An 18,835-nucleotide genomic window follows, 5' to 3' on the forward strand; every position below is an offset into this window, starting at 1 on the left:
AGACCCCAGATGTATCTTCCCCCTGCTGTAACTCACTAGACCCCACTCCCCTCCCAGAGCTGAAGTAGAACCCAGGAGTCCTGACGGGGTCTCTCTCCCCGCAGAATTAGTAACAGAGTAAGAATAGACATTACAATTTTAAACCTAACCAGTGTCCCTTAAGTGACTGGCCACAAGATGTCAGAACATGTTGGTATTAGAGGTGAGTGGGGCTAATATTGATTTAATTTTCTTTCTTCTATATAGGAATTAGAAACAGTGCTCTGTCAGATAATTGCTAAGTTGTCTGCCAAAAAATAGGAGAGTTTTCAGGTAGCCCCTGGAATCACGGTCAAAGATCCCCCCCCCCCCACCAATCTGAAAAGACACCTGGCCATGGGCTTGGGGGTTCCCAGTGCAGACACTGGGGACGACGTGGAGCCACGGCCATGGCTGATCCCTACCTGGTTGATTTTGACATGGGGATTCACCAGGCTGAGGTTATAGACGCTGGGCAGAGGGAATCCTTTCTTCAGCTTCTCTGGGGAGACGAAAGGAGCCCTGGTTAGGGGGAGGACCCAGAGCCCGTGGGCGGCCGGGAGGGGGACTGCTACCCCGAGAGCAGGGACACGGGGTGCGGAAATGTGGCAGGACTCACTGTTCGCCATCGGCAATGCAACTATCCGCAGTGCAAGCTTCAGCAGGGTCTCCAGCGTCTTCACCTGCGGAACACAATCCAGCTGGTGAGAGCTGCCACGGTGTGGGGCAGAGCCCGGTTCCGTGGGCTCCCCGGGGCCGTGCCCTCTGCTCCTGAGTCTGTGTGGGCCAGGGGGCACAGCAGCTGTCTGTGTGCTGGGGGGACACCATGTGACCCAGCTGGGCAGTGCCAGAGAGGAGCTGTGTGTGCAATGGCCAGGCGTGGGGCGCTAACGGTGCTGGGGTAAGTGTGGGAACAAGGGGAAGGAGAGGCTGTATGTGAGTGGGAGCGACTGTAGGAGGGAGGGTGACAGGCTATGGATGAGTGTATGTGGGAGCGGGTGTCATGCCACTGGGAGTGACAGGCTCTGAGTGTGTATGTATACTGTGTGCACACGTGTAACTCACACACCTCCTGGGGGTGGTTCTGTCCCATCTAGTGGCACCAAGGCCACTTAGGGGTTAATTAATCTACGCCAGCCTTAGCTGAGGGCCAGGCAGCTCATACAGCAGAGGCTCATGCACTAGGCTCCAGAGGCCCCAGGTTGGATCCCGTCCGCTGATGACCGGGGTCTGTCGGTGTCACACACGCCCAGTGCGTCGCGGGGGTGCGCTCTAGCCGCACTGGTATCTGCGTGGCTGCTGTTATTTTATACGTGCAGTCAGAGCTCAACGCCCCGCGGGCCTCAGGCCAATCTCCCCTTGCAGTTCAGTGGCAGCTTTGCCTGAGGAAGGGCTGCGCACAATGTGCCCCTGGAAACTGCCTCGTCCTACCATTCCCTGCCGCCCGCCCAGCCCCTGCTGCTGGCATGGCTCACCTGGACTGAGCCGACATGGGACCGCACCACGGACAGGCTGAAGCTGTTGGAGACACAGAGACAAAGGTCAGGGCTGAGCGGGGTCTCCCCACAGCGGTAGCGGCTCACAGTGTCCCACGGAGCCAGGCCGGGCGCCGAAGGGGAGGCTGAGCTCAGGAGACGCAGCGCGGCTGGGAGGGCTCGGAGTTGGGTTTCTCGCTGGGCGGGGAGGAGTGGGGCTCCCAGCTGGGATGGGACCCCCAGGGCTGAGACCTAAGCCCCTGGGGTGGAGGTGTCCGGCTGGGATATAAATCCCAGATTGGGGCTGGGCTATAAACTCCAGGGGATAGAACCTCTCGTGGGAGAGGGCCCCGGGCTGGGACATAACCCTGGGGTTGGGGGCAGGGGAGGGGAGGCTCCAGACAAGCCCCAGACTCACTCAGTCAGAGCCACGGAGCCCCCGACCTTGGCTGAGTCGAGATGCAGCTGCCCGGCCAGGCTGGCATCCTGCCAACAAAGAGAGACGTTATTAGATTCTTGTTATCAGCAAGAGCAGTTAAAACATGGCCCCGGAGGCCCCACAATATCCATCCCCTCCCAGAGCACAGGGCCCCAGCCCTCCTCCAACACCCCAGGTCCCGGAGAGCTGGGGCCATGCCAGCCCTGCACCCATACGCCTGGGCCCCTCGGAGAGAGGGATCCAGGATGCCAGGCGAATGGGCCCAGGGCTGTGCCCAGCACTTACCAGGTCCAGCAGGAAGGCCGAGGCCAGGGTGGCATTTGGCAGGACGACGAAGGCCTCGGCTGTGCCGAACAGGGCCAGGTCCAGGCTGTCCGGGCGGCAGGTCAGCAGGGGCTGCTTGCGGGCAAACAGGTGCAGCTCCATGGGCATGTCGGGGTAGAGCTTCTTCAGCTGAGCCAGGGAGAGCAACAGAGCGTCCCGTGAGATGGACAGAAACAGCCAGTGACCAGCCCCGAGCCAGAGAGACATCCCGCCGTCCGGGGCACGGGATACCATCCTCCCCCCAGCCGTGCAGCCTCGCCCCGTCCCCCCGTACGTACACCCCGTGTGTACATGGCCCTGAGCCCTAACTCACACCCTCTGGGACTGCATGACCCCGACCCTCGGCCATGGGCACGTGACCCCCTTCCCCTCTCCCTTCGCGGGCGGGGGTCTGAACTCCCAGAGGGCCGAGGAAGAGTCAGGATGAGCACAGCCTGTCCGTTATGTGTGAGCCAGCCTGGGAGCCCAGCCTTCTGGTGCCCTCCCCAGGGTCGGGGTTTAACGATGCCAGGCGCAGCGGGGAGGGCACAAGAGCTGTGTAGAACTGATCAATGAAATTGTTTTTAATTGTTCACTTTATTAATGTAACTTCATAAGTAAAGTTTTATGAATGAAACAACATTCATTCATAAAACCGGTTTCCCCAATAACTGGCTATTTGATAATTAAGCCACTTGTTGAGCTCCTAAGTCCGCTGCTGCTCAGCTCAATTAAGCTGCTTGTTAAGAGCCACAGTTGTTCAGCCGGCTGCCTTTGTAAGTTTCACTATCAATCCAATTCCTGCTTAAATCACTGAGACTTGCACTGTTTCAGGATTGTAACTTCTGTTCACCATTCATTACACTTGCCTACATTGTAACTTCTGCTCACTCTTTGCCATCCACTACACTTGTCTATACTGTTGTGACGCAGTAGGGAGCGGGCAGATTTGACCTGGGAATGTTGCAGGGGGGTTGCATTGGGGATGGGGGACTTCCCTTGAAGGAAGCTACCTGAGCTGTAACCTGAGCCAGGAAGGGGGGTGGGAGAAGTGACACCTTCTGCCCGGGAGACTGAACAAAGGAGAGGAGGAGCAGAGGCGAGGGGGGAGAAAGCTGCTGGAGGAGTTTTGGTTTGGTTTCAGTCTTGGGCTGGGTGGTGCAACACAGGGAACCCCAAGCTGGGGTCTAAGCTCCCTAAAGCCCCCAGAGGGACCTGGCTGAGGGGTTCTGGTTGTACCTACACGATCTGCTTGGGACCATGTTCTTGTCATCTAATAAACTTTCTGTTTTACTGGCCGGCTGAGAGTCCCGGGGAATCGCAGGAAGAGGGGTGCAGGGCCCTGACTCCCCCACACTATGTGACAATTGTAACTTCTGTTCACTGTTTGCCATATTGTAATTCAAACCCCATTTTAAAACGCTCACTCCATTTTGTAAAAGCTCACTGCTGCAAACCTTCATTGTTGCAAACCCTGCTGTAATCTTAGTTTAGTTTAGTTTAGTTTAGATGTGTGAATGAGGTATGTATGAATGATGGAATCAACCTCCAGCCCCAGCCTGTCCTGATGAAACAGAGTTCAGACACCAAGGGCTGAAGATGCAGACAACAGCCCTAACAAAGTAAGAAGAGTCCACCCCAAAAAGAGAAGAACAAAGGTACAATAGAAGGAAGATCAAAGCCAGGTCCAAGGCTGAAAGTCACGGGGTGATCAATCACCAAAACCCAGAGGCAGCCTGACACAGCAAGACCCATAGACTCTGAATTCAAACTAAAGCCTACAAAAAAGGATGGGTGACATGGGAGACTTTGGAGGGTAACATTCTACTGCCAACATGGAAGGGCATCGGTGCATGCCCAACAGAGACCCTGCCCTTCCTCGTGCCCAGCTTTCCTGGCCAGTTAGCCGCCACAAGCTACGAACCCAAGCTACATTCAGGACTGGTAATTATCTAGCTAGCAGCCGCAGAACATTTGGTGTGTGTCTGTGTGTGTCTGTGTGTGTGTGTATAAGTATTAAGGTATTAGCTAGTGGTTATAGATCAAATTGTTATCATAATAAAGGTGGCATCTTTGTCTTGCCCCCTGAAACGATCCTGTGTAGTTTTGTCTGTATAACAGCTGCCCCAGCTGACTCACCTCTGGGCAGAACAGCCCCACGCTCTGTGTGTTCAGCCGGACGGGGGAGTGCTTCGGGATCTGCAACACAAACACGCGAGACACCACGTTGCTGGGGGAGCACGTGCCAGTGCTTGAGCAACAGCCACCCGGGACAGGCGGGGGAGGCTGCCAATGGGCGGGGCGGCCTTCTGCCTGGAGCTGCTCTGCCCTCAACTCCCCTAGGGCTGCCACCTCTGAGATGCAAAAACCCAGGACATCCGGGATGATGCTGAGCCCAGAAACCTGCCAGCTGGCAGCCTGCACTGAGCACCCGTACAGCTCTCCCAGGTCAGCAACCCCAAACGAGGGCCGAGCCTGGGAGAACCTAGATGGGTGGCAACGCTGCGGTCCCCTCCTGGGCACGGCTGGGGCACGCTGGCTTTGGTGCTGCACCCGCTCCGTAGATAAACAGCCTCCCCTCCAGCCAGCACTGAAATCATATGGCAAAATCTCCTGCAGCGACTGGATGCAGCTCTCGGGAAAGAGCTGGACAGGGCCCATGGGCTCCTGAGCGTCACCCTATTCTGGGGCTGAAAGAGCAGGGGGAGTGTTCACCGCACCAGTCATGGAGGAAGGGGGAGATGTACTGGGAGCTGCTTAGCCAAATCAGGGAGAGGAGGGGGCTCCCCGCTGCTCCCGCCCAGAAAGCAGAGTGGCCCCTCCCTCGTCCTACATCGCTGGCTGCCCCAGCGCCGTACCATGTCGTCCCTGAAGTTTTTCCGCAAGGTCCCCGCCGTGAAGTAGACGAACGCAGCCGAGTTGGCCGAGAACTCGGAGAGGCCGAGGAGCAGCATGTGGTCACCCTCGTCGGGCAGCAGGAAGGGGGCGGGGGAGAAGGGGCTCTCTCTGTGCTTGCCCACGCCATAGAACTCACCCTGGAGGGACGGAGACAGGACATGTTACGCGCCACCCCCGGGGATGGGGCGACTGCTGGGTCAGGCCTGGGTGGGCCACTCAGGAGACAATCACAGCAACTGCTGGGCAATAACGTGGATTTGGGACTCAGCCACACGTGCCTGGCTCTGCCGGCATGTCCAGGGCGGTCCACAGAACAGCAGATCTGCTTTAGCCCAACACAAGTCACTAGGCTCAATGCAAGTGGGACGGGGGCACTCTCTGGCCTGGCAAAACAGGAGGTGAGAGCAGATGATCTAATGTCCCTCTGGCCTGAGGTGTCACAGGGGGCCTGAGAAAAGCAGGAAGCTGCAGGCTCCATCCCTCCAGAGACAGGCAATCAGCCCTAATGGGGAGCGACCGAACCTGACTGGGGTCAGGGGTAGGTGTGGGTCCATGGAGGGGCAAGTCGCACTGGCAGCTCTGCCCAGGGAGGGGTGCAGTGCCCAGCCAGCGGGACTGCACTCTGCGTAGGCAGCACGGCCAGCAGGAGAGTCATAGGTTTAGATGTTCCCACTTTGCCCCTGAGGAGCAGATTTTCCCTTGACAAACGTCCCTTTTTCTCAGCCCAGGCAGTCGCTTTATTGCTTGGCAGGTGTCCTGCTCCCAGCAGATCTGGGCCAGAAGACGTCCACAATGTTCTGGGAAGTCTACCTCCTCCCTGAAGGGAGCCTGGTGCCCAGCCTGGCTGCTTTACCTTCAGGTCCATGTCTCCATGCTCCCTGGCAATCACTGGCTTGTTCACCAAGGAGTAGTCAATTGCAGCAAAGGGGTCGATCTGGGCTGAGACTGCAGAGAAGCCAGAGACAGAGGAACACTGCAGTACAATCCAAAGCGGTGAGTCCTCATATCCCCTCCCAGGTCAATAGCGCCCAGACAGCTCGTCTGAGTCAAGCCCGACGCCCCCTGGAAAAAGCTGGGGGACCAGGACCAGCCTGTCTTTTTTCATTTCTTCTTAATCACCAGCTGAGTTGAATTCGCACCCTGGATTCAGTCTAGGTTTTGGCCCAGATTCAGCCTGAGCTGCCCGTTCCCATCCTGCTGCCTCACACCCTGATTCCCCACCTAAGGATTCCCTGATATTTGCCCCAATTCTCAGGCTTTCAGACGACTCATCCCATCTGCCCCCCATGTTGCTACAGGTCTCCATGGCTCCCAGTTCCTACCTTGCATGGTCTTCAGGACTCGCTCCAGATCACTGATCCCTTTCCCGAGCTCAGGACAGAGCTGGATGGAAAAAGAGAACATTACAGATTCAGAAACCCTTTCCCAGAGGAAAGAACAGGCCAGGGGCTCTTGTGGGGCCATGGAGGAGCTGTTTTGACAGAAAAGCAGGATCAGCCGTAAGGTGAATGGGGAGGGTGTGTGGATACGTTCTAATCAACTCCTGTTTAATTTCCTTCCGTCCTTTCCTTGTCGCGTCCTCAGGTTTAGAACACTGCTCTGGACAGAATGGCCTTGGGGTTCTCAGCTGGGTTTCAACTAGAAACACTGATACAATCCCCACCCCAGCAGCGGAGCTGCTCTCCGCTGCCCCAGGACGAAGAGGTGTCCAGCATGACACACAGGGGCAGGGATGGTAGTGGGACCATATTTTGCCCCATGTACCAGGTACGTTAAGCAGGAGGCCTGAAGTGACCTGCACTGGTACAATAAGGCTAAGTGTAACACACTGGCCAACATCTCGCTCTAGTGGCCCGATCCAATAGTGGATAACAGCCTACCATGCTGCCAGCGAGTGGAGTTACTCCTTTAGCTCAAGCGAGAAAGGTCTGTGCCGCTGTGCTGAAGGTGTAGGAGCAAGCCCTGCTGATAACGTGTGTTTGGAGGGCCTTGTACCCAGCAGCTCCCCTAGTAGCAGTGAGCGAATGAGTTTAGTGCTTGGCAGGAGAGGCCGGGAAGGAAGACACTTGTTCAGCATTTGCGGATCTCACCCTCCTCCTACCTCCCGAGTCCTGGCAGACAGGGCCGGGGAGCTGCTCTCAGCAGGGTGAACACTCACCTGCCTATTTACTTCATACCGCAGGGGTGCCTGGAGAGCCCCCGTGAACAGATTGTAAAGCCAGCTGTGGGGAGAGAGAAGGAGAAGAGTCAGTGCTTAGCGCAGAGCTATGGGCGGGGGCTCCCGAAGCACTCAGCGCTGGCCCAGTTCCGTAACACTCCCAGGGCTGTCTAGGGCAGCACCCAGAGCATTGGCAAATCCCACTCTGAACAGTCAACCTCTTCAAAGCCTTGGGACGAAACTCCACTGACCTCCATTCACTATCAAGTGCAAGCGCTTGCAGTGGCATCTTCCTGAGTCTGCAGACAGCCTGAAACCACAGCTCTAGGGGATGTGACCTGCCCCCATTCATCTCCAGGGGATACTGACATTTACGCCTATGGCACTGGCTCACCACGACCCCGATTTTCAGTGATCTAGGTGTGTCACTGTTTGCACAATTTCAGACTGGGTAACTGCACGTGGCAGTGGCCAAGCAAACAGGCAGGCTGCGCTCCAGCCCTGCAGAGACCCGCGTCGCCTTTCCCACGGTCTGAGGCTGAGGACAAGAGTGACTTGGCCCGTTTCTGGCTCACTTAGTACACAAGGGCCATATTGTAACCTCCCTCTTTGTGCAACTCTGCTATTGGCCAATGGGAGATCTGGGGGGATGGAGGGACTTGCCCCATATGTCATCGGCCTGGCCACAGACCGTAAGTAAAAATGTAGTTTGGCCTCCCACGGCAGAGTGACTCTGACACCCTGACCTAGAGGAATAAAACCATGGACATGATCTGGTCCCAACTCCCCCTCTGAAAAGACTGCTCTGAACCTGCCCCCATCTCCCAGCCAGCCCTGTGGTCCAAGCCTCAGCATGGTGCTTTCCACACCAGGTGCAGCCAGTGAGCAGGCCCGGGCTCTGTGGGATAGAGAGGCCGTGATGTGCAGAGCGCAGCCCCCCCCCCCAGCGAGCGTGCCCCCCCGTAAGGGGGCTGACAGTATAAGCAGCCTAGCTGAGCCCAGCTCGGGGGTAAGGGATGTAGCAGGGCCTCAGAAAGCCAGAACTCACCTGGCTCCATCATGGAACTTCACATCCAGCCTCCCGATGCTGGAGCGGCAGTTGGTGCTCCACACCTGGGGACGGCCACTGTCATCCCTGCTCACCCCCAGCTCAGTGGAGAGGGACAGGTCGCTCACGCTCAGGTCAAAGGAGCCGCTGTCGGGTCTGGGAAGGGAGGAAAGCACAGGGCAGTTTAGCACCTGCCGGCTAGTGGAGCTCGGTCTGCCCTAGCTACGGGCCCAGAGGCTGGGGTGAGAGCCCCAGGGAGACGGCACTGGAGAGCGGAGTCGGAGCTGTACCTGCAGAGGGAGAAAGCTTCCCGCACTGCCCTGCGCTGCAGGGACTTCCTCCAGGGGTTGGGGGAGCAGTGCCCCCAGGACCCATCCAGGCCTTGGCCTCTCTGCTCACCTGCCCACAAGGCTGCCAGCTGTGCCCGTGGTTTCTGTGAGGGCAGCTGCCCCCCTAGTAGCTGCACTCAGCACCCCTTGCCCAGAATGTGCCACTACCCCAGCACGGAGTCGTCACCTCCTTTCCCTACCTTCTGTTCCATCGCCCCAGAGCAGCGCCTCCCAATCTGCCCCTCCCTCCCTCCCTGTACCTGTGCAGCCACGGAGGGGAGCCAGGGCATGGCAGGGGAGGTTCCCTCTTGCCCTTCCAGCTATGCTCCTGCACCAAGGTTCAGGTAGCAGGAACACCCCCCCGGGCTGTGTCACCGATGGCCCCGGGGAACAATATGTCCACAAAGGAGAAGGCATCTGGTGCTCCCTTCCCTTGGTTCCTTTAGCAAAGGGACTCGCATCTTTTTAGACCCATTGACCGAGTGAAGAAATGAGGGCTCTGCAGGGCTTGGGGCCCCCAACCAATGCCGGGCCCTGTGGGGGGCTAAGGAGCTGGTAACCGTTGCAGGGGGATCAGTGCTCTCAGCACAGGCAGGAAGGAGGCTCAACGTTACCCTCCTGGGGTTGCACCGCAGGGCGGCACTGGAGACATCAGCTGCAAAGCGGGGCCCCATCCGACTGCTGCCCGGAGCAAAACTGGCCTCTGCCCAGACCCTGTGTCAGCATCTCTAGTGCCAGCGCCAGCCCCCCTGCCCTTCCCACGAGGCCACGGTCAGGCTGGGCAAATCACATCTGCAGGTGCGCGCCCCAGAGCCCCCGCCCAGTGGAGATGACCCAGCTCTGGTTATGGTGGAGAATAGCACATGGCATCTGAGCTGGCTCTGGCCCTGGGTGGGAGTTTGGGGAGCTGAGGGGAGTGTGGAGGTGGGGTCCCCGTTGTCCCTGGGGCTATGGAGGGCTCCCAGTGGCTGCACCAGCAGCAGAGCAGCTCTTACACGAACAGAACTTTCACTCGCCAGACACCGCGGAGCCGGATGCGGGCATTGCTGACCACGAGCCTCACGCCTGTCCCCTCGGAGAAGCTTACGACTGACTCATTCAGCTGCAGCTCTTGAATCTGGATCCTGCGAAGCAGCAGAAAGACCCATCAGCCCGACTGCCCTAAGGCCAAATGCTCCTCCACACGCCCCAGGAACAGCTTGTCATGGGGACCTCGGGAACTTGCAGGAACCTCTGTGCCACGCTCCACAGTGTGTGTGTGTTTGGGGAGGGAGGGGCTGTGTGTGTGCACGCACACATCTGCATATGGATGTGTGTGTGCCTGTGTGTGTGCATGCGGGTAGGTGTGCATATGTATGTATGTGTGGGTGTTTGGCCACAATTTTCAGGAGAACACTCGGGGAGCAGCACTGGTTTTAGCAACGTGGGAAAAGGGACATTTATTGCAGCTGCTGCATCCTGGGAGTGTGGGAGAGAGAGAGAAAGCAGGTCAGATCTATGGGTGTGTCGTGTGTGTGTGTGTGTGTGTGTGTGTGTGTGTGTGTTAGAGTGAGTCAGGGCAGAGCTCTCTGGGTGGGGTGTGAGACAAGGAAGCAGGTCAGTTGGGATCACCTATGCAGGGGAGATGAGCGTGTGACACTCACAGAGGGAAGGCGGGGGATCGGCCTGAGTGGACTAGGTGTGAGGGAATGGGAGGCTTTGAGAGGATTTGTTAGCGGAGGAAGTTCAAGAAAAACACTCAGGTGCCTAATTTCTAATGCACCTAAACCAGCTCGGTGCATCGAGCTCCAGCCCTGGCCATCCGGGTGCAGTTTGGAGTCACAGCAGTTGAGTGACGGTGGGCACTACCCAGAGAGCAGGACATCTGACTGATCTTGGAGGCAAAGGTTACAGGTTCTGTGAAGCAGCTCATGGCTCAGAGCCCCGGCACCGTCCTGCGGCCAGGGTCACTGAGCTGGAGGTAAGACTGTTACAGAGATGGCCAGCAGGGACAGTTCAGCTAGCTAAAATACCCATCACCGCAGCATCTGGGCACCTCACCATCTAATTGTAAGTGGGGGAATGGTCCCACTATTGTGGGGACCTTTCCTGGTTTATACACTACCCCGGTGAAATGGGCTAGCGAAACGATCTGAGTCCTCGCTCCCACTTCCTTTACACATGGGCCTGCCTGACCTCAAGGGCTCCCCTCCTCTCTCCCGTGTGGCAGAGTCCTCGTAACCCCGACATGGCTGGGCCCAGGATTCCTGGGGGGCTGGGCCCCTAGTCTTGTCGTGATCACGTCGGACAGGGGCTAGGGTGTCCCCACTCCGGGGCACTGTCTCTGCACCAGACACTTCCCTGCCCCACTGCTCACCGCACTGAGTTCAAGCAAATAAAATTTTTTAAACAGCAACCAATTAAAAAAAACGGGGTAGGTGAAAGGGAAACATGTCACCCTGCCCCGTGGGCCTGGGACACCGCAGCCGGCCGTCTCGGGGGCGCAGGGACGTTCCCAGCCTGCTCCTCGCAGGTCCCACGCCCCTGCCCAGGCCCTGGCTGCGCTGCCATGACACCAGGGCTTACACCCTGCTCTGGCGGTGCCCACACGCCCGCAGGTGCTAGGGGGCAGGGCCCGTCCCCGCAGCCTTGCCCCCGTCAGGGTCACGAGCCCCTCCCAGCCTGGCCTGCAAGTCCTCGTGCCTGGGGCCTCCCTGGGCTGGGCCTGGGGCCCGGGGCTCCTGGACTCCCCAGCCGCTCACGCGCCTGGCTCTGCATGGCCCCGGCCCCGGCCCCGGCCCCGGCCTCAGCCCCGCTCGCACCCTGCCTCCAGCTCAGCTCCCGGGGCTGCTCCTCTGGCCCCGGCTCGGGCCCTGCTCTCAGCCCAGCTGGGCTCCTGCTCTCCCCTTAGCTCTGCCCCTCCGGCCCGGCCGTTCCACCTCACACGGGACACCACGCTCCTGGCTCCCTCATTGGCCTGGCTGCCCTGTCAATCAGCCTGACCTGGAGCATTGCCCTCTCCCCGTTGGCCCTGGGGACTATCAGTCTCAGGGTCCTGATTTCCCATTGGCCCTCCCCCTTTCTTTTGGTACTGGGTGAGGACCAACCAAACAACCCGCACAGAGTTTCAGTGCGGGCCCAACAGTCCCCTTACATAGTGCACGTGGCCCAAGGGCACACAGGCAGTCCGGGGTGGAGCAGGGATTGAACCCAGCTGGTGCCTGCACCACTGGGCCACCCGACCGCAATACCATGGTGCCAGGCAGCCCCGACCCCGCAGCTGAGAACGCCAGTCCCATGGCATGGAAGGGAGGGAACACCCCCTCCGATGAGATCCTGCCTGTCTCCTGCGGGGTCGGGGCCCCCGGGGAGTGGCAGGCCATGGAGGGAGGGCATTCTCTTATTCCATACGGATGGATGGATGGATGGATGGATGGATGTGTGAGGTGGCAGCTCCTGCAGCACTAAACCAGCTTACGTTGTCCATGCCCAGCCCCGAGCGACTCTCATCAAAGGACCCAGGAGTCCCCGTGACGAGCCCGAGCTGTCCAGTGCAGAGGGCCTGGGAGCCCCACTGATTCTGTGGGAGGGGGGGGCAATGAGTGCGTTCCTGGCCCCAGCACCAGGGAGAAGGAGCCGCGCTCTTACCTGGACACGGAATAGCCCACGTCCCCGATGAGAGGGATGTTGTATGAACCATTCAGATCCGGGAAGAGCTCCTTCTTCAGCAGTGACTTCACCGCCTCCAGGCCGAACTGCTGACCTTGAATCAGAGAGCAGGCTGGGGTCACGACAGGGTCTACGGAGAGCCTCCAGGGGCCGTGGCAGGGCCCACAGACAGCCGCTGGGGGCCGTGGCAGGGCACTGCGGGGAGCAGCTGGGGGCCGTGGCTGGGCACTGCAGGGAGCCGCTGGGGGCCGTGGCTGGGCACTGCAGGGAGCCGCTGGGGGCTGTGGCTGGGCACTGCGGGGAGCAGCTGGGGGCCGTGGCTGGGCACTGCAGGGAGCCGCTGTGGGCCGTGGCTGGGCACTGCGGGGAGCAGCCGGGGGCCGTGGCAGAGCACTGCGGGGAGCAGCCGGGGGCCGTGGCAGAGCACTGCAGGGAGCTGCCCGGGGCCGTGGCAGGGCACTGCAGGGAGCAGGTTGGGGCCGTGGGAACAGGAAGGCGGTGACAGTCTCACATCCTCCTTCCACGCTGCCCCACGGCATGCAGGGGAAGGAGTGCTCTGGGAACGTTCCCCAGGCTGGCTGAACCAGGTCGTCCCTCTCTGCTATACAGCACGGGCTGCAGTGAGTGGTGAGGCTGCTCCCAGAGCGTGGATCCCAAGGAAGAGATGCCAGCCCGTTTCCGGCTCCGAGGGAGAGCAGGGCCCTGGGGATGTCTCCGGGCTGAGAGCACAGGCCACAATTCCAGTGCAAAACAAACAGGGTAATAACTGACCGTACTCCAGGCCCTTCTGTGTTACTCTGCCTTTCAGGCCGGCATTGGTTCCCTCCACCCGACAGCAAGAGCCCAGCAGAACAAAGACAAATGCCCAAACCATCCTCTAGGACCGGAGCTGGGATCCTCTTCACCACCTGGAGCAGGGAGACAAAGGCACGCGGCTAGCAGCATGTGACAGCCCAGCGCTCCCAGCACCCATCCCACAGCTTCCCATGGGAAAGCCACAGGCCTGGCGCTTGCAGCACGGGGCTGGGTTCCCAGCTCAGCTCTAAAGTATGACTTTGGGCCAGTCCTTTGCCGCAAGAGACACGTCCATGGGAAACCACTTTTCTCTCTCCCCACGGAGCAGCTTGGCAAGTCTGGAACAGTGAAGACAGCCTGGGGACCCGTGAATACAACCCTAGCCAGTACCTCAGCTCCTGATGAGACCCGTCACTCCAAGTGCACACCCGGGATAAACCCAAGACACGACCCCCACATTTTATATGGGTCGCTGGCTGGAGAGGACACGCTGTGATGTCTGGCCCCCTCTGATGACTTGGCAGGAAAGCTTTGTCTCTTGTGCTTTCCACTGTTACTGATCCTTGCAACAGAGCCGTTTTTCACCCCGCCTGTGACGCTAAAACGCTGTTCCTGCGGCCTGCCATCGAAACCGCGTCCTTTCCCCACACGGTGACTCAAAGGGGAAACCAAGAGAAAGGCCCGGCTGATGGATTTGCCTATTTCCAGCCGAGCCCCTGATTGCAAAGGGGTTTTTTTTCTCACACAAGCTGTTGGGGAAGCAGCTGCTCTTTGCATGAACACAGAATCCACACAGTCATGCACGTGTTGGGGGTTCATTGCTCACTGTTTGCTAGTTATGAATCACTCTCCAGTCACCCAGGCAGGCGGCAGAGCTGACGTCGTGTGCCCAGGAGGAGCGCTCACTCTCCAGGAGCGAACAGTCCCATGACACAATCCCTGGGAGTGACTCTAGCAGGGCAGCACCTGATGCTGCAGAGGCAGGTGGGCGATGGGGGATACTCTGCCCCTCCCTATTAGAATGTATTATTATCCGTGCTACCATAGCGCCTAGGAGCCCAGGCCTGGACCAGGACCCCCTTGTGCCAGGTGCTGTACAAACCAGTGATGCCCACATGCATGTTACGGGGGCGGCTGGGCAGGCCCCTGGTGGGGGGAGCCTGGTACAGGAGTTGGCCCCATGGCAGCGGCGAGGTGAAGCAGCCCTTGCTGCCCCACTGCCCACTCAGATTTGGCCCTGCAGCCCCTCCAGGACGGGGGCCACGGCCCAAACCTGAGCAGTGCTGAACTCTCCACGCACCAACTTGTAATGCCACTCACTCCGTTTGGGCCCTCCCGTTCCCTTGTCGGGATGGAGCTGGTGGTGGGTCCACCAGGGCTGCTTCTCCTCAACCCTGCTGGGGGCCTGACTCCTGCATCAGGGCTCCCTGCCAGGGGCCTGCCTGGCCTCACCCCACCTACAGCAGCCCCATCCGTTCTGCTCCACCCGCAGGTCTCACTCAGCCACCGCCTCAAGACCGGCTTCAAGTATGGGGAGCTGCATTGAGTGCCCACACAAGGGAGTGGGCAGGAGGGGAGCCCTGGGGGGGAGGGGGTGATGCCAGGGGGTTCAATTGTGCATGCCGTGTGAAACGTTTCTGGGACACCCCAGGACAAACACAGAACAAAACGATGGTCCCTGCTCCAAAGCACCTACAGTTGTGGTGGGTCTCATCCTAGTCTCGAATAGAGATTGGCTGAAGCCCTGAAGCAGGAGGTTTGATAACCCTGCCACCATTCTATGCTAATCCTGGGTAGTCTTATTATCCATGAAATGGCCAATCCCTTTGTGATTCGTGCTAAATTCTTGGCCTCAATGGCTCCCTGTGGCAGTGAGTTCCACAGTCTCCTCTCACATTGTGTGACAAGCATTTCCTTCTATCAGTTCTGAATTTCTTACCTTTTAATGTCATAGGCTGTCCCCTTGTCCATGTGTTACAGGAGAGGGAGAACAGAGCCTCTGAGCTCCCTTCTCTAGGCCATTTGTTATTGTATAGAAGTTTAAAGGGGACAGTGATCAATTCTTCGGCACGTCCACCGAGGGCAGGAGAAGAAGGAATCAGTGTAGGTTGCAGTTTAGGTTCGATAGTAGGAAAAACTTCTAACTCTAAGGAGAGGGACACACTGGACCAGATTATCCAGGGAGGTCGTGGAAGCCCCAGGAAGGTTTTTTGGAACAGGTTCGACAAACACCTCTCAGAGGTGGTCTAGGTGCACCTAATCCTGCCTCAGCTCAGCATGAGGCAGAGCCAAGCTGACCTCTGGAGGTTCCTCCAGCCCTACATTTCTAGCAGTCTACAATCCTTACTCGTCTGCTCGCTAAGGCAGCGACCCCAGTTGGTTCAATCTCTCTTCAGAGGAGAGTCTCCAGATCCTTCTCTGGACCCCTCCAGTTCTGCACTCTACTGTGCGCCACGGGTGGCCATGGGGCTGTGCCATTGCGTGGAAAAGACATTAGAATATTATCCGTATTATTCCCTGTCCCGTTCCTTAGGAACCCTAATATCTCAGCCGTGTTTGCGAACGCACTTGTGCTTTGAGCAGAGTCCCCATCACGCTGTCCACAATGTCCCCCAGGTCCGTCTCCCAGCACTTCAAAGGATCATAAGAACATAAGAACGGCCAGACTGGGTCAGATCAAAGGTCCATCTAGCCCAGTATCCTGTCTGCCAACAGTGGCCAATGCCAGGTGTCCGAAAGGGAATGAACAGAACAGATCATCCTCAAGTGATCCATCCCCTGTCGCTCATTCCCAGCTCCTGGCAAACAGAGGCGAGGGATACCATCCCTGCCCAGCCTGGCTAACAGCCATTGACATGGCCCTAAGGGTACATCTACACAGCAACTAAACCACCGTGGCTGGTCCAGGTCAGCTGACTCAGGCTCGGGCTTCAGGGCTGTAAAACTGCCGTGTAGACATTCAGGCTTGGGCTGGAACCTGGGCTTTGGGACCCCAGGACATGGGAGGGTCCCAGAGCTCAGTTTTTAGTCCTGCCGCCCAAGTCCCGTGAGCCCAAGTCAGCTGACCTGGGCCAGGCAGGGCCAAGCTGTGCGTCTTTTTGCTCCCATATAGATGTGGCGTAGGTGACCAGCTTGGGACCAACTGTTCAATGGAGTCACATCAGCTGCTCGGCCAACATTTGTGCCTGATAAATGTATCGACACAAATCTGGAGCCGGGGACAAGCGACTCGTAGACAGAGCAAAGGGCTAAACTCAAAGTCAGTTAATTCACACCGAACAATTCCAGCTTCGTGAACCCTGGGGCCAAAAGATGTGCAAGCCAAAGGAAAGAGAGGGGACTGGGGAAAATGCCGGGGGTGGCCTTCCCTTCTGCTAACTGTGTCACACACAGAGCAACTCCCCTTCCCAGCTTGCAGCTAGATACCTGCCAAGTGAGCGAGAGGGGATGGGAAAGAGCCACTGGACATAGGGGGATCAGGAGCCGTCACCTCTCAGAGCAACTTAATGCCAGGTAGTAACTGCGCAGCTGGCCCGCTGGAATCACTGAGAAGACATCCATGGGCTGCAATGGGCTTTGGTCGGCTCCTCAAAGGTATTTAGGCTGCTGACGTCCATGGAAATCAGTGTGAGTTAGGTGCTGAGGACCTCTGAGGACCTGGCCATGATGCCTGCGTATGTGGGAAGAGGAGCACCAGAAATACTTCAGCTAGAGAGCACTACAGCAGGTGATACCAGGACTAGGTACCTGCTGGTGTGGTCCCCCACTCTGGCAGGGGACATCCTGCTTGGGGGGCACCTTGAGTAGGATTTGAAATGTTTGAAGGAATAATAACCACGCACATGCAACCCCCAGAGGCTGCCGTCCGGGCCCCACTGGCGTCAGTGCGAGTTTTGCCATCGACTTGGCTCTTGGTTTGACGTCAGTGGGAGCTGTTCCCCAAGATTTGACCCCTAGATTGTGAGTGCCCACTTCCCTCTTGGCAGAAAGCAGCACCAGTCGTGCCAAGATTCCTGGCAGCCTTTTCAAATCTGTCACTTGGCAAATCTCACCTCCTGCCCCACGCAAGGCGCGGCTTAGCTACTGCGCATGTCTGATAATACGGATACCAGCACGCGCCCGGTCCTGCCTCGCTTGGAAGAGACCAGCTAGAGTGGAGTCAATGACGCTAGCCAAGACTGAAAAAACCTAAACTGGAAAATTGCGTCCCCTCTAGAATTACTGCCCCATAAGGAACCCTCTGAGGCAGCGGCCCAGTCTTAATAATCATCGCAGCTCGTACACACAACACTTCGTAGTGCTTCCGGAGAGAGCGTCTTTCCCACGAGGAGCAGAACCCCCTCTGCCCTCCAGCAATGTCAGAGGGCTTTGCCTCGTGCCATGCCCTACCAGCTTGACAAACACACGGGACTTTTCCACACCTTGTTTGCAGGCAGGAAGCAAATCAGGATAGAGCTGCCAGACGCCCCGTGTTTCCTTGCAGAAAGGATGGAGGGGAGCACAGGCTGTCTGGGACTATCCAGCCATATTGCCCCAGAACATCCCCCTGGTACGTGTCTATCTCCAGATCTCACCCTCCCCGGACCCTCCTGACAATCACTTTGGTCTCCAAGCCCCGAGAGGGCTGTCAGTCACCAGACATAGGCCGTTGTCCACAGAAGGAAAGCCATTCTTTCTGCTTCTATCCTTGGCACTGCCGGACTCACTGGTGACTTGAGCAAGTCACTTGGCCTGGCTGGGCCTCATTACCCCAGCTGTAAAACAGGGTCAGCATCACCTGTGCACCTACCGGCCTCTTGCTGGCTAACGCGTGCCTGTTGAAATGTGCCAACTATTATCAGAGCAGCGAACAAGTCCCTGCTGCCCGGCTCCAGTCCCTGCTGCAGCCTGGGCAGTTATTGCAACCCCTGGGAGTCACTTGGCTGCTCACCCACTCTTCCTCCCTATGCCGAGATTCCCCCCTGCTCTGGGTCGCCCACGCAGCGTGTCTTGACCCAATCATTCTGCGCAGCTATGGACAGACAATAACCAATAAGACGAGCCCTAGTCTAGCCTTCGGGTCCTGACTGCACTGCACAGCTAGATGAGTGAATTGTCTATGACCCAGCACGGGTCAGCTGGGCTCCCCAAATCCTGGCTTAAACCTTCACCGAGCCCTCGCTGCAGAAGGAATGATGTTGATACCTGTTCGCTTCTTGGCTCCGAAGTCCTTGCAGCATCCAGACTGCTTGATTCCAGTGGGTCTAAGTCCCATCACCAGGACAGCTCCTGTTCTTATAGCCTGTGTTGACATTCAAGGTTGCCCAAGTTCTTGACGGTCTGGTTGAACCAGAAAGGCGCCAGGTTTCCTTGCTCCTAATCTCAACAACACTGTCAGTTCTCGCGCCTCCAGCTGAGTCACTGCCAGCCAAGCCGGATAAGGAATGAGCGGAGCTGCCGCTCCCCTGGCATTGCGGGCATGGCCTCGCTCGCTGGTGGTTCACACCTAGGGGCCATGCGTCTCCGACACGCAAAGAAGTGGCCGGTCCCCGTGTTAGGCAAATCCCAGGGTGGATCATCCTGTTAGAATCTGCTCTCCAGTGAACAGACGCTGGCCAGAGTGTGCTCCAGGGCTGGGGAGAACACAAGCACCTTTGCATGGCATCGCTGTGGCTCCCCCAGGGCTGGCTCCAGGCACCAGCCCACCAAGCTTGTGCTTGGGGCGGCACCTGGAGGCGGGCGGCG

The 18,835-nt window shown here is 58.2% G+C and overlaps 1 protein-coding gene across 1 annotated transcript in view; it reads right to left on the reverse strand.

The window, feature by feature from the left end:
• The window catches only part of LOC112107284 (bactericidal permeability-increasing protein-like), a 14,052-nt gene extending 862 nt beyond the window's left edge, over nucleotides 1–13,190 (reverse strand). The window contains exons 1-14 of the mRNA XM_026652890.1: nucleotides 13,088–13,190; nucleotides 12,296–12,410; nucleotides 9,664–9,792; nucleotides 8,340–8,495; nucleotides 7,292–7,355; nucleotides 6,456–6,516; nucleotides 5,987–6,078; nucleotides 5,094–5,270; nucleotides 4,375–4,434; nucleotides 2,218–2,385; nucleotides 1,912–1,979; nucleotides 1,494–1,536; nucleotides 638–701; nucleotides 444–520 (exon numbers count right to left, since the gene is read on the reverse strand). Coding sequence (XP_026508675.1) covers nucleotides 444–520; nucleotides 638–701; nucleotides 1,494–1,536; nucleotides 1,912–1,979; nucleotides 2,218–2,385; nucleotides 4,375–4,434; nucleotides 5,094–5,270; nucleotides 5,987–6,078; nucleotides 6,456–6,516; nucleotides 7,292–7,355; nucleotides 8,340–8,495; nucleotides 9,664–9,792; nucleotides 12,296–12,410; nucleotides 13,088–13,190 — 1,377 coding nt within the window. The remainder of the gene's footprint in view (nucleotides 1–443; nucleotides 521–637; nucleotides 702–1,493; nucleotides 1,537–1,911; nucleotides 1,980–2,217; nucleotides 2,386–4,374; nucleotides 4,435–5,093; nucleotides 5,271–5,986; nucleotides 6,079–6,455; nucleotides 6,517–7,291; nucleotides 7,356–8,339; nucleotides 8,496–9,663; nucleotides 9,793–12,295; nucleotides 12,411–13,087) is intronic.
• Between the last annotated feature and the right edge of the window lie 5,645 nt (nucleotides 13,191–18,835).

This window comes from Terrapene carolina, unplaced genomic scaffold (assembly GCF_002925995.2).
Source record: "Terrapene carolina triunguis isolate 2854851 unplaced genomic scaffold, T_m_triunguis-2.0 Scaffold130, whole genome shotgun sequence".
Taxonomy (NCBI): domain Eukaryota; kingdom Metazoa; phylum Chordata; order Testudines; family Emydidae; genus Terrapene; species Terrapene triunguis.